Source organism: Neodiprion pinetum, chromosome 2 (assembly GCF_021155775.2).
Source record: "Neodiprion pinetum isolate iyNeoPine1 chromosome 2, iyNeoPine1.2, whole genome shotgun sequence".
In the NCBI taxonomy this organism is placed as follows: domain Eukaryota; kingdom Metazoa; phylum Arthropoda; class Insecta; order Hymenoptera; family Diprionidae; genus Neodiprion; species Neodiprion pinetum.
This window is the reverse complement of record NC_060233.1, coordinates 16686223-16698504: the sequence shown is the minus strand read 5'-3', so window position 1 is coordinate 16698504 and position 12282 is coordinate 16686223. Positions and strand designations below refer to the sequence as shown.

The following is a 12282-nucleotide window of genomic DNA, read 5'->3' as shown; positions in this document are numbered from 1 at the left end:
TTATTTTGTGTTTTACAAGTAAACATCGTCTAAGAGTTACTTGATCAGCACTGTGTTAGGCTCTAAAGTAGTCAACTGATTCGTACAACATTTACTCAATCTAGGTAATATTTACTTAGTTTGATTGAAATTTCTCTCAATTTGAGTAAAATTCATTCAAATGGAATGAGTACTTTGGTGATTCAAAAAGCCCGTATTATTTGATTCCGAATATCAGCCGGCATTGTGGCAACTGAAAGTGCATTTGGCTGATTCACATTTTTGTGTCATTACTGAAAATTGGTCGACTCTCCATTATCTCCAATCGTTGACAACGCAACAAATCTTGATCCGCGAAATATATCCTGAATCGCACAAAGCCTAGGAGAATTCACCCTATGTTGAAGTGGCCATGTGACATTTCGTGGAAGCCACTTGGAAGCATAAACAAGCAAATAGCTTTTTCCTTGGTGATAAGCAAACCGTCAAAACGTTGGCAAGAAGGATAATATTTGTCAACAATAACCGTGTTTCAGAATTTTTCCGCAATGTCGTGGGTGCCGCCGAATTTGGCGCAGCTCTGCGAGCCGCACACAACAGTGTCGACGTGTCAGCCAGCGACTTACATGTTTTTGGCGCTAGTGGTGCGGCTGTTTGGCCAGACGAAGGATAATCGCTTCAACCACTTACACGGGCCATCATTGTACTTTTCGCCGCTGCTCGATAATCGCGGAGAGCAGCGCAGTACGCATTCGGCGGATTTCAGCATCAACGGTGGAGGAATGACCAAGGCAGAGAGCCGCGCGAATCCGCTCAACACGCACGCCGCAAGCGCAGTGAGGCCTACAAGCGCCGCCAGCGCCCCTTTCGGGAGGCCACTGAAGCTCTGCGCGCTGCGCAAACCCGCTGCGCAGCCCGCTTACGCCGAGGAGCCGCTGTACCCGCCGCTTTCCTACCATAAGAACGCGGAAACGGAAGCAGCACCTCGGCTCGCGATGCGACAGATCGCCCAGATCCACGGCGAAGTCGCGGATGACGTCATTCCCGTGGTCGAGAGCTCGCGGGACAACGTCGGTGCCAAATTTGGGACCGGATTTGCCATGTACGACACCTGGAAGCAGAGCATTATCCTCAGGAATTCGGACGACATCGTCACTGGCGAGTACTCAGAGAATATCAATCACGTTATTGCCTCACCGCTAGCAGATAGCGAGCCTGCGGCTTCCGGACAATCTTTTGGTCAAGGCTTCGCCGCCGAGGAGTACGACTTCATTGTCGTCGGCGCTGGCTCTGCCGGCTGTGTCGTTGCTAACAGGCTGTCCGAAAATAAGCACTGGAAGGTAAGTTAAAGCCTGTACCGAAAGAAATTTCTATTTGTGGTTAGTGTACAGTTTTTAGCTGCTGTCATTTTCCACGGTAGCCAGAAAATTTGGTACAAGTCTATCCAATTTGATTATGGTCACTTAAAGTTTATTTTCCTGTTACTGTTGTCGTAATTTGATCTTGGTGCAACGATGAAGTGACATTAGAGCCTTCGCAGTGGAACAGAATTGTGAGCTAAACAAACAGATTTAATGTTGCAATGCCCAGAAAATATAATACCGGACCCAATACTGTCTATTTACCTTCGCGCATGCTTTGAGCGCCGGAATATCGAGACAGAAAGAGATAGAACGAGAAGGAAGAAAGTGTGACTTGAAGACGTTAGAAGACCTGTATATACAACACTGGAAAAATAACACAGGTCTGCGTGCAAAAAACTGCATAGGTGTTTTTATACTGTCTCTTACAGATTTTTACTCACTGAAACCGTGAAAAATTCGGAAAAACTTCCATCGCGTCAGATTTTTTCTTGCACTTCGTGTTTGTAGTTTAATTTAGAGTGAAACTCTCGTTCAACTAGAAATCTAGTGTTCTAAAAATCCTATGCAAAAGTGATTTCCTACTTTCATTTAATATGTATTGGAGTGAGACTCAAGAATAAATACAAACATGGAAACAGAAAATGGTAACCGGCATCGTGTTCGGAGAGTTATAAAAAAATCAAGGAAAAGGTTTCATAAGCAAAAAAAATGAACACGGAATTTTAAGTACATTTCATGAAGAAATTGTTTGTTTAATTTTATAAGAAATATTGTTTAGTTCATCCTAATGGAATGGTGGTTGTTTTCATTATTCTTATGCTTTTTTTATGCAAACATCTTGTACTTTGCAAAAGTACTGTACGTGACGGAGGGAAATGGAAGTCATTTTTGGATTCAGCACACTCGAAAGTATAATTTTTATCAAAAACGTCCCCTGCAGCTGAAATAAGTATTTTTTTGCAGACCTGTGTGATTGACTTTTTTCTAATTTATCGATGTTACATAGCAAAATTACATTAACATGTAATCAATTGAACAGTTGGCGTTATTGCAAATCTAGAAACACGGTCGTATTTTGAGCGACGACTTATCGAAGCGTAAGGGTGAAGATTAAGAAGCGACAGCTGTTTATGATATTCGAAGTTGTAGCGGACGATTTTTCCGACAGTCGAGGCCAATTGAATTACTTGAAATTGCGATAACCGAAGTTCTACGGCATTGAAAACTAAAATCACACTAAAAAATTACTTGGACCACACCTTTTTGTAATCCTAACAATATTCAAACTATTATCAAAACGATATACATTTCACCAGAATTTTCTAGTAACAAAAAGAAATGAAGTTTGTCCCAGTGTAAAATCAAACTTCAGACAAGGTCAAACTCCAAGCTCTTTCTATTTAGAACAAACTTTGACTCTCATTCTAGTTTCATGGAATAAGTATTTTTTATCGATTTAGGTTCATTTTGTTGAATAGGTTCCTGAAGAATATTTGTCCATATAAACTGAAAAATTTACTTTCTCCAAGAAGCTCTTAACGTCCACAATATTTCTCTTTCAAATGGTAAATTATTCTACAGTAATCCTGGTAGCACAGAAACAGAAGCTGTTATTTAATTTCCACTATGATTATTAATTACCAAACTATGCGATTTATTTTCAACCAACAATATTATGAGACAAGTTTTAGATTGCTGAAAATTCGATGATCTAAATAAATTAAATTTTGCAAGTGATTTTAATATTAAATTTTAACGCGTTTTTTTATTATTACTTGATTTTTTTTTTTTGTTTTTTGTTTGCAAACACGATTTTGTCAATAATCATTAAATTTTCATTTGGATAGCAGCTTTTCTGCTTCCTGGAACAAGAATAGCTGTGAACTAAATTTAGAGCGATGAGAAAGAGTTTGACGAGATAAGCATTTTGAATTACGCTAATTTCTGACGTTGTTTGAAACAGTATCTATAATAAGAATTTATAAAATAGTATTGATAAAACGGACAGGAAAATGCTTGTCTTAGAGAATGAGATCTCGAGATGAAATGAATAAAAACAGAGAATACCGTAGATACGTGAAATTGCTGATAATACGGAAAACATGCAGAAATCGGACTTGTTATTTTTCTTAATATCACAATTAAATTTTCTACTGTACTTTGCATAACAACACGTACAAAAGTGAGAGCCTCACACAAACAGGTTACTCTTTGGTGCAAGCATGGGTTATTAAATCAAAATCAAGCACGTAGGATTTCCTTAACTTGTTCTTTCGGGTGTTTCCTTATTATTCGAGTATATAGCTTGGTTCGTGTTGAGTGCTCGGATGAGTTAGTTTTTCATTTACAATTAGATTTCCAGCTGTGATATTTGTGATCAGCAATTGCGTGCATGTCTCTTTGGTAGAAATATACGGTACTTAATGTGATCATCCAATGATTTAAAAGCAGGCAGATGTAAAAATTTATAATTTGAATATTAATAAGTAACGAGTAATGGATTTACGGATGTTTCTTGTAGCAAATCCTGTCCACAGTGAATATTGGTAGGAAGTATATTTGAAAACAGGAAACACCGGAACTGATAATGAGTCATTTGTAGAATGCTAACTTCTGCAACTTTTCCAAAAAGTTACTTCCGGCCTACTCTCGATATAGACAACTCAGGATTTTGTTTTTCAGGTCCGAGAGCTGCAATCAAACAAACTTCAGCCGCGTCTGAATTAGTTCCAAGACCTTTATTTGACTTTCTTTAAAGGAAATATATGTAGGAGCATGGAGTCTAAGTGTCGAAACAATCTTGAGCGTAAAAAATTCAGACAGCGTTCCGAATCAAGAGGGAAAAGAAAAACGCCGTGTTAGCAAGTCGTGATGCAAATACCAGTTACAACTGGCACGACAGTGTCATTGCAGACTCCATGAAAATATCTTTACTATTTCACTATCGCTCCATTATTCACATTACACATTGTACAAACATTCTTTGGTATGAAAAGATTTTTACGGCGATGAATTTAAATCGTACCACAAAATTGTCGCCTCGCAATCTCTACCAAAGAAATGGAAAAAAAGAATCTGAACCATATATAATCAATTCATCACAGTTTGGAAAATACGCACGAGAAACTTCTGCTTAAATGTAATACATCGCGAATACAGATGAAGGAAAATATCAATGTTTGATATATTGAACGCAAAGGTAAGAATAATGATAAAAGCATTATGGATTGTGGCTGTGAGTGACTGCGCATACTGGAAACATGGATCGGGACAGCAATTAGTGTAGGCATACCTATATGGGACGCAAAATAGAGAATTTCACGGCTACACAATGCGAAACAGTGTATAGCAATCGATTCGTTACATTGGCCGGTAAAATTTATGCAACGAGGGAAAGTTGTCAGCGTTCTGTTCAAGTATAGGACAAAACTTTACTGTAGTGCAAATTAGCGTCGTGGAATGTCCGAAAAATACAAACATACAACAATTTTAGTTGCACAATCGTTTGGATTGTAATAATGGTAAAATGCTGAATACCGTTCTGTAGTGCAATGATTAAACACTACGGTAAGTTGTGTGTTTCAATTTTTTTTTTTTTTTTTCGGTAACAAATCAACCAGTCAATTTCTCGCGATCAGCACTGAACCTCGACGAACAGACTCTATAATATATTGATGAGATAAGATGTTTAAGATTTCACATGATTTGGAGAACGTTACGCGACTTTGAATTTTTTGCCCTTCAATGAACGTGGCCACAAAATTCATCAATCAAACAATTAAACAATCTTTTTATACTACCACAATTTCAGATGTTTTTGAACTGTGCGATGGAGAAAGTTTTACCGTCAATGATGTGAAATATCGTGTACAGAATATTTTCTCACGTTGAATGAAACTGTTTTTTTTTTTTTTTTTTAATTGTTTTATTTTTGTGTAGAAGTGTTTTTAATTCTTGTTCCTCATAGTTGTAAAATATCAATAATACAAGATTGAGGAACGCTACACTTGTATTCTGCACGATGGACGCATTTGTGAAATACATTCTATAATTACGCCGTCCGTTCACCTTGTTTGCAATAAGATCGACATTGGAGTACGAAAGGTTGCCGTTTATCGGGCGTAAGGTGAACAGATTTATCAGTCACGCTAACGTTGCTATTTCCCCCTGTTTTGTGGGTCACAGGTTCTGTTGTTGGAGGCTGGTATAGATGAGCCTGAAGTTGCCGACGTGCCGGCATTTGCGTCGATGTTACAAGCGAGTAATATCGACTGGATGTACCGTACTCAGCCGGAAAAACATTCCTGTCGAGCAAGAAGAGGCAAGACTTGTCCGTGGGCTCGAGGCAAAGTAAGTTGCTAACAATATTCGATTCTCTCGTTCACACGAAACTGTAGCTGTATGAATATCTCCAATTTCTTTGATTAAATGGGGGGGGGGGGGGGTATTCCAACATGGAATTACAGAATGTCGGTAATACAGGAACCTCAGTTACGATTCATCATATCTTTATACACCTTTCATCAGCGCTGTAAGATGTCATTCAAAATTACTCAATTATTCTTGTAGTCGGCAATTGGGAAAGAAAGTATTTATATTTTCCGGTACAACAAATCAGCTATTTCGGTAACCGCGGAAATAGGAAGAGGATGTGTTTGCAACATTGTTAATTTGTCAACGTTCAGGAGTTGGAGTTTTGAAACAATAGTGTATTTACAGTTGAACGTGACATTTATAAATGTATGTCGTTTTTTCCCTTGTCTAGCAGTCTGATATTTGCTATCTTTTCTATTTGGCTTGTTTTTTTTTTAATGACACTAAGTAAAGTCGTCATTTTCTATATATATCATAAGGTGTCCAAAACCGCTGAACTGATTACAATATGGTTTTTTTTCACCCCATGGATTATTTATCGAAGATAGTTTTAGGATTACATATTTTATGAGGTTATTGTTGAAGAGAGCTGAATATCGAGTAGTCAGGATAATATTTTAATGCTCGTCAAATGACGTTCAGGTCATGGGAGGATCGAGCACAATCAATTATATGATCTACATTCGAGGAATGCGAAGCGACTATGATGAGTGGGAAGCTGAAGGCAATCACGGTTGGGGCTACAAACACGTTCTTCCGTATTTTCTGAAGTCGGAAAACAATGAAGATCCAGAGGTATGTATTCAACTGGTTTGGCTCTCTGCAGCGATTACCGATTGTACTCAAGAAACTATTCGAGATTTCATGGAACTTATGTACCACCTGGTGAATTTGAAATGACAGCAGGATATGTAAAAGAAATAAATGAATTGAACGGTGTACCGGTAAAGTTTTTCAAGAAATCAAGGAATCAAAGAAATTATGCAAGATTCTAAGAATTCGTTATGATTTGCATTATGTATTAAAAGAAATGTGTTAACAAATCATACAATCAAATTCTTCACGGCAGACATATTGTGAGAAAATCAAGTTTTCAACATCGAATTTATTGTAACAATATGGAATATAATTTAAGTTTCCTTGCGCCGTTTCTTTCGGGAATTAGAACCGAAATGCGTATGTGAATATTTAAGGTTAAACCAGAGATTCGATGAGTTACTGACCGTGTGAATTGATTTCGCAGAGAATTTCAAATTCAGATGAACAAAATATAACCGATTGGTAATAATACGATTTATAATTTTTTTTTTTGCGCATGCGTTTCATCTATTCAGCGTCGAAATTGAATTTCGTTGCAAAATAAACTGAAATGAATAATAACGTATCATAGACCGGCATAACCTCAAACGCTCGTAACTTTAACTCTATTAAGTTGGCGAGCCTGACGAGCGAACGAAAATCAGATGATAGTTTGGTCCAAGTAGCCAATGAAATCAAATAATTTCGCGTATGTGAGCTGAGATTTGTTCGTTTTATGAAATCATAAAAGAAATGAGGCAAATGAAGTAACTGAAATCGTATCATATCAGATCGCTCACAAAAATATAACTCATACTTTGATCGACGATGACCGTTTCTTTGTTCGGGTTAATGAGATTCAACTTTTTTCTGCACGTTACGTTTGGGTACTCAGTTTCAAGATTGAATTTGGTCACGAGATGAAAGAAAACACTTAATAACTTATCTCGACTCAGCATAACTTCAAACTCTTGTAAATTTCATCCGATCAAGTTGGCTGGACTGACGAGCAGACAAAAATCTAACCCCACTTTGGTCAAATCGACCAATGACACAAACTAATTCCGCGCGTGTGCACTCGATGTATAGTTTGTTCGTTTCGTAAAGTCATGAATGAAAGTGACAAAAGTAAAATAAAACAATAAATCATTTCATTTCAGATCGTTCACAAAAACCCGAAATACCACAGCAAGGGTGGCTACCAAAACGTCGAGAGGTTCCCGTACGCAGACAAGAACGTGGGGATTTTGCTTGACGCGTGGCAGGAATTGGGCTACAAGAAAATCGACGCGAACGCGAACCAGCAGATAGGAGTGATGAAGCTGCAAATGACGTCGATCCACGGCCGGCGGCAGAGCACGAACGGAGCGTTCATCCGACCAGTGCGCTACAAGCGACGTAATTTGGAGGTTAGGACGCAGGCTCACGTGACGCGGATCGTGATTGACGCGAAAACGAAGCGTGCTACGGGGGTCGAGTACAGCTCGACGAATACGGGATTCCGGAAGGTGGTGCTGGCCAGAAAAGAGGTGATTTGATTCTTTTTTTATTTCCAACTTTCCGAGCAGCGGCAGGTTTTGAGGAAAAAATAGAAGCAAGGTCAGAAGTTTTCACTGGATCTCAACGTTTCGATTCATAACGGTAGAAAAGAAAAAAAAAAAATCGAAATGTTGATGTATTGAGAACGAATCATCGGATTTTCATGCTTATAGTCTCAATCGACGCAGCTGTTCTTAATTCTAGTGAAAGAATGGATTTCGAATTTGATCAGTTTAGTGAATTTCGAGTTTTTGATTTTTTGAAAACAAGTTAGTAAGAAAAATTTAATTGACCATTATTCAGGAAGTGATCAACAGGTTTTTATAACATTGATCTGGAGCGACGTGGTTCTTTTCAATTTGCAATTGTTTGGGTTTTGGATTCGATCAATCCAGCAGTTTCCGCATTATTCAAACAAAAGAATGGAAAACATACATCATATTTAATCGTGTTTTTGAGCTCGGTACGCATCCCAGAGTGAAGTTCGTGGTAGATTGGCACATCAAAATCAGCTAGAGCAACGACTTGTTTATTTTTCATTTTACTCTTTCACGTAAAAGTCGAACAGTAGTAGTCAAATGTCTAATAATTAAAGGAGTGCCCTGATCGCTTTTGATGTGACGTCTATATCTCCAAATATCGGAGTCCACGTATTTGAAACGCGATAAAGGGTTTAACAGCCCTATTTTATGCACAATTTTGAACAAAAACACTCCAACACATTGTCATTTCACGCAGAAATAAGCAAATGGAACGGATTTTGCGAGATCGCAATAGTAAATTCGTGGAATTCATGCCATTCCTTTATTTCTGCGTCAAATGAAAATGTATCGGAGTGTTTTTGTTGAGAATTGTGTATAGCATGCGGCTGTTAAATCCTTTTTCACGTTTGAGATATTTGGAGATACATACGGCAACGTCGAAATCGACTAGGGCACCGCCTGAACAGGACTCTCTAACCCAAACAAGACACGAATAAAAATATGAATGTAAACAGGTGATCCTGAGCGCGGGGGCGATAAACTCGCCGAAGATCCTGATGCTCTCTGGCGTGGGGCCGAAAGAGGAGCTGTCGAAGCACGGGATCAAGTTGATCAAAGATCTGGCCGTGGGCCGGAACCTGCAGGATCACGTGACGATGAACGGCATAGTGATCGCTCTGAGCAACAAGACGCGTACCGACAAGCAGGAGAACGAGGTGAAACACGACGTCTTCTACTACAAGCAGGCCCAGATGGGTCCGCTGTCGGCAACGGGGGCGCTGCAGTGCGGCGTCTTTGCGCAGACGCTGTACGAACACGGCTACGACAAGCCGGACATCCAGTATGCCTTCGACGCGAGCAACGTCAAGGACTACCTGGCGGATCCAGGTGGCTTCGAGGAAACCGCGGTGACGCCGTTGTCCTACTATGACGCCATCAACATCCGGCCGATCCTGCTCAGCCCGAAAAGCCGCGGCGTGATCAGACTCAACGATACCGATCCTCTATGGGGACAACCGCTGATATTCCCAAAATACTTCACGGCCTATCCCGACCTCGAGAGCATGGTCGCTGGGATCCGCATAGCACTGGATCTCTTCGCCACTTCCGCGTTCGAAAAGCACGGCATGGAGCTAGTCGACGCTCCGCTTCCCAATTGCGAGAAGTGGAAGTTCAACACCGAGGAGTACTGGGAGTGCGTGCTTATGGAGTACACTGGTACCATTTACCACCCTGTTGGCACGTGCAAAATGGGACCGCACACCGACGAGAAAGCCGTCGTCGATCCCGAGCTCAAGGTTCACGGCATCAAGGGGCTTCGAGTTATTGACGCTTCCATCATGCCCAAGATCGTTAGGGGCAACACCAATGCTCCCACTATCATGATCGCCGAGAAAGGAAGCGACATGATCAAGGAAGACTGGCACCATCATCATCATCAATGATTGATATTCAAATCGTACAGACTCAAGTGCAGTTCATCTGTTGGAATTGCATGGTACTGCAACGACGATCGAAGATTAAGAAACTTGTTATCTTTATGAATGAATAGACCGAAGTGTCTGAATTGAAAGATGGGAAAAGTGAAAAAATCGCTTGACAAATCTTCAGCAATTAGGTTGTGTGCGCTGATGATGGTGAACATGAATGTAATAACGTCCCTGTTGTCTAATAACAATGATTCGAAGCAAATTTGATTTTACAATTTGAATGTTCAAAGTGATTGAACGCTGATATTTTTTATCCGATTCTAATGCTTCAGACTAATTTTACCCATTGCTCAGATTCGGACAATACAGTTTTACAAACATGCAAAAAATCTTACATTATAATGTAAAAAATATTTTTCCAGGAGATATTTGGAGACTTTTACGATGAACAAAATAATCCCAAAACATTAGAATCGTGTCAAGAAACACCAGAGTTTAAACATTCACACCTTTTCTTAAATTACTCATATCTCAGCTTGTCTTATTCCGATTTGTTCCGATTAATTTCGCATTATATATGGAAGGGGATATTGTTTCGTTGGTGTTCACCGTCACCGGCACAAATGACACTGCTGGAGATTTTTTAAACTGTTCTTACTATGTTCCTATATTTTGATTGAGCCAGTGCGGTCAATTTCTTCCTCAACTTCCGACGAACCGGTTACAATCATTGTCAAAGCTAAACGCTGTATCTCAATGTTGACTATTTTATTACGTTGTATATTATCAATCACCATTTGTTATTCATTTTATGGTTGTAGATGGGAAGACGAGCTGCTGTTTTCACTCTCTTTACAACAATAAAGTACTAGTTGTTAAAGCGTTCTTTTCTCTTCTCTCTATCGTTTCACTTCCTTAATCATGTTATATCAACGAGGTTGAAGTTTGCGAACATTTGAAAGAACTGGTGATATTCTACAATTTGTTAATGGTGCAGAAAGATGCATTGAACGTGAAAATTCTAATAAATAATGATGAACACACTTGGTTTGCTCCTAAATTACGATCAGTTATTTTAATTTTTTCTTTGGAAAACCCTACAAAATTCAACCTTGTTCGTACCTACCAATACATTGTTTCCGGGAGACGAGAAGTGTGTCCGGTTCCACCATCGTGGCCATGACATAAGATTGCGTCATTTGAAAAATACTCACGTATTGCCTTGTCGATAGTCACATATGTGAACGAGGAGGTAGAAAGTTGCGAACAATATTTATCTATCACAAAACGTTTCTGCTTTCTTATGCAGTACTAATAAACTGGCTTTTAAAAATTATGTAAGATTCGGGCATCGTTCATACTAATCGCGGGTTTGGGTCGTACGAGGTTTCTAACGAGTCACCAATCTCCAAGATCGTTAATTTTCACACTGGGGGAAAAACTTTCTTCCAGCGGGCGAAACTCGCGGTTCTATTTTTACCCGTGACGTTAAGCAATCAGGTTTCATACATTTTTTCTTTTTTTGAAAAACTGATAGTGATCATTCAGGGAGAGAATATACAGTGTTTCAATTGCTATACTCCTCAAATGATCAGTCGAAATGATAAAACTATATTATACAGGTTTTTTGCCATTTTTTTTTTTTTTTTCTATAATTAGAACAGGACTTGTAATAAAAAAGACGCTTTATGTTAGATGAGGATATTGTTGTTACTTCAATGGACATCGTGAAAAAACTCAGACATCATTTAAAGTCACCGTCATTGCGTCCGGCAAAAGTTTCACGAATTAATTTTGGCATCAGAAGGTTCGAGGAAAGTAAAACTCTGATAAAAATTTGGATTTCGTTCCTAGAATTTTCGGGTGAAATTTGGTGAATGAATTTCATTCCTACAACGGCTTATGTAAGTGTTATTCTTGGATTTTATTTCTAAGCCTTATCGTTGAATAGAGGCAAGCAAGTAAAACTATCGAAAGGAAAAGTAGGTAGCGGAAAATAAGCATAACTCAAAGTATCGCTCATACACGATGAGACGATACCTGAAAGATTATCGACAATCCAATAAAGAAACCATTAGGAAACGAGACCTTCCATCAAGATTTGATCGATATTTTTCAAGCCTCCCTTTGGATTTGTTGCTTCACCGATTTCGCGATAATTACCACTAGCAACGTCTCGGTTTGCAGGCTTGCGAAATGGTTTTTTGCTCATTGCGATCACCGATGACCATTCTCTTCTAATGTGTCTGCCAGTGCGTTGAGTCGGGTAAAGTTGACGCCACTCTATTCCGACTATCGATGATTGCTAAGGTACTC

The 12282-nt window shown here is 39.2% G+C and overlaps 1 protein-coding gene across 1 annotated transcript; it reads left to right on the top strand.

The window, feature by feature from the left end:
• Nucleotides 1–927: 927 nt before the first annotated feature.
• Nucleotides 928–11090, top strand: LOC124212709 (glucose dehydrogenase [FAD, quinone]). Its single transcript, XM_046613061.2, has 5 exons — nucleotides 928–1319; nucleotides 5529–5693; nucleotides 6360–6512; nucleotides 7676–8044; nucleotides 9052–11090. The coding sequence occupies exons 1-5, from the start codon at nucleotides 975–977 to the stop codon at nucleotides 9979–9981; spliced, it is 1962 nt and encodes a 653-aa protein (XP_046469017.2). The 5' UTR covers nucleotides 928–974; the 3' UTR covers nucleotides 9982–11090.
• The last annotated feature ends 1192 nt before the right edge of the window (nucleotides 11091–12282 follow it).

Excerpts from the sequence above, each read along its gene's own strand:
- LOC124212709 (XM_046613061.2), top strand. The coding sequence starts at position 975 with ATGCGACAGATCGCCCAGATCCACGGCGAAGTCGCGGATGACGTCATT. Across the intron at positions 1,320-5,528 it reads CCGAAAATAAGCACTGGAAG|GTTCTGTTGTTGGAGGCTGG; the intron begins GTAAGTTAAAGC and ends TGTGGGTCACAG. Across the intron at positions 8,045-9,051 it reads TGGTGCTGGCCAGAAAAGAG|GTGATCCTGAGCGCGGGGGC; the intron begins GTGATTTGATTC and ends GAATGTAAACAG.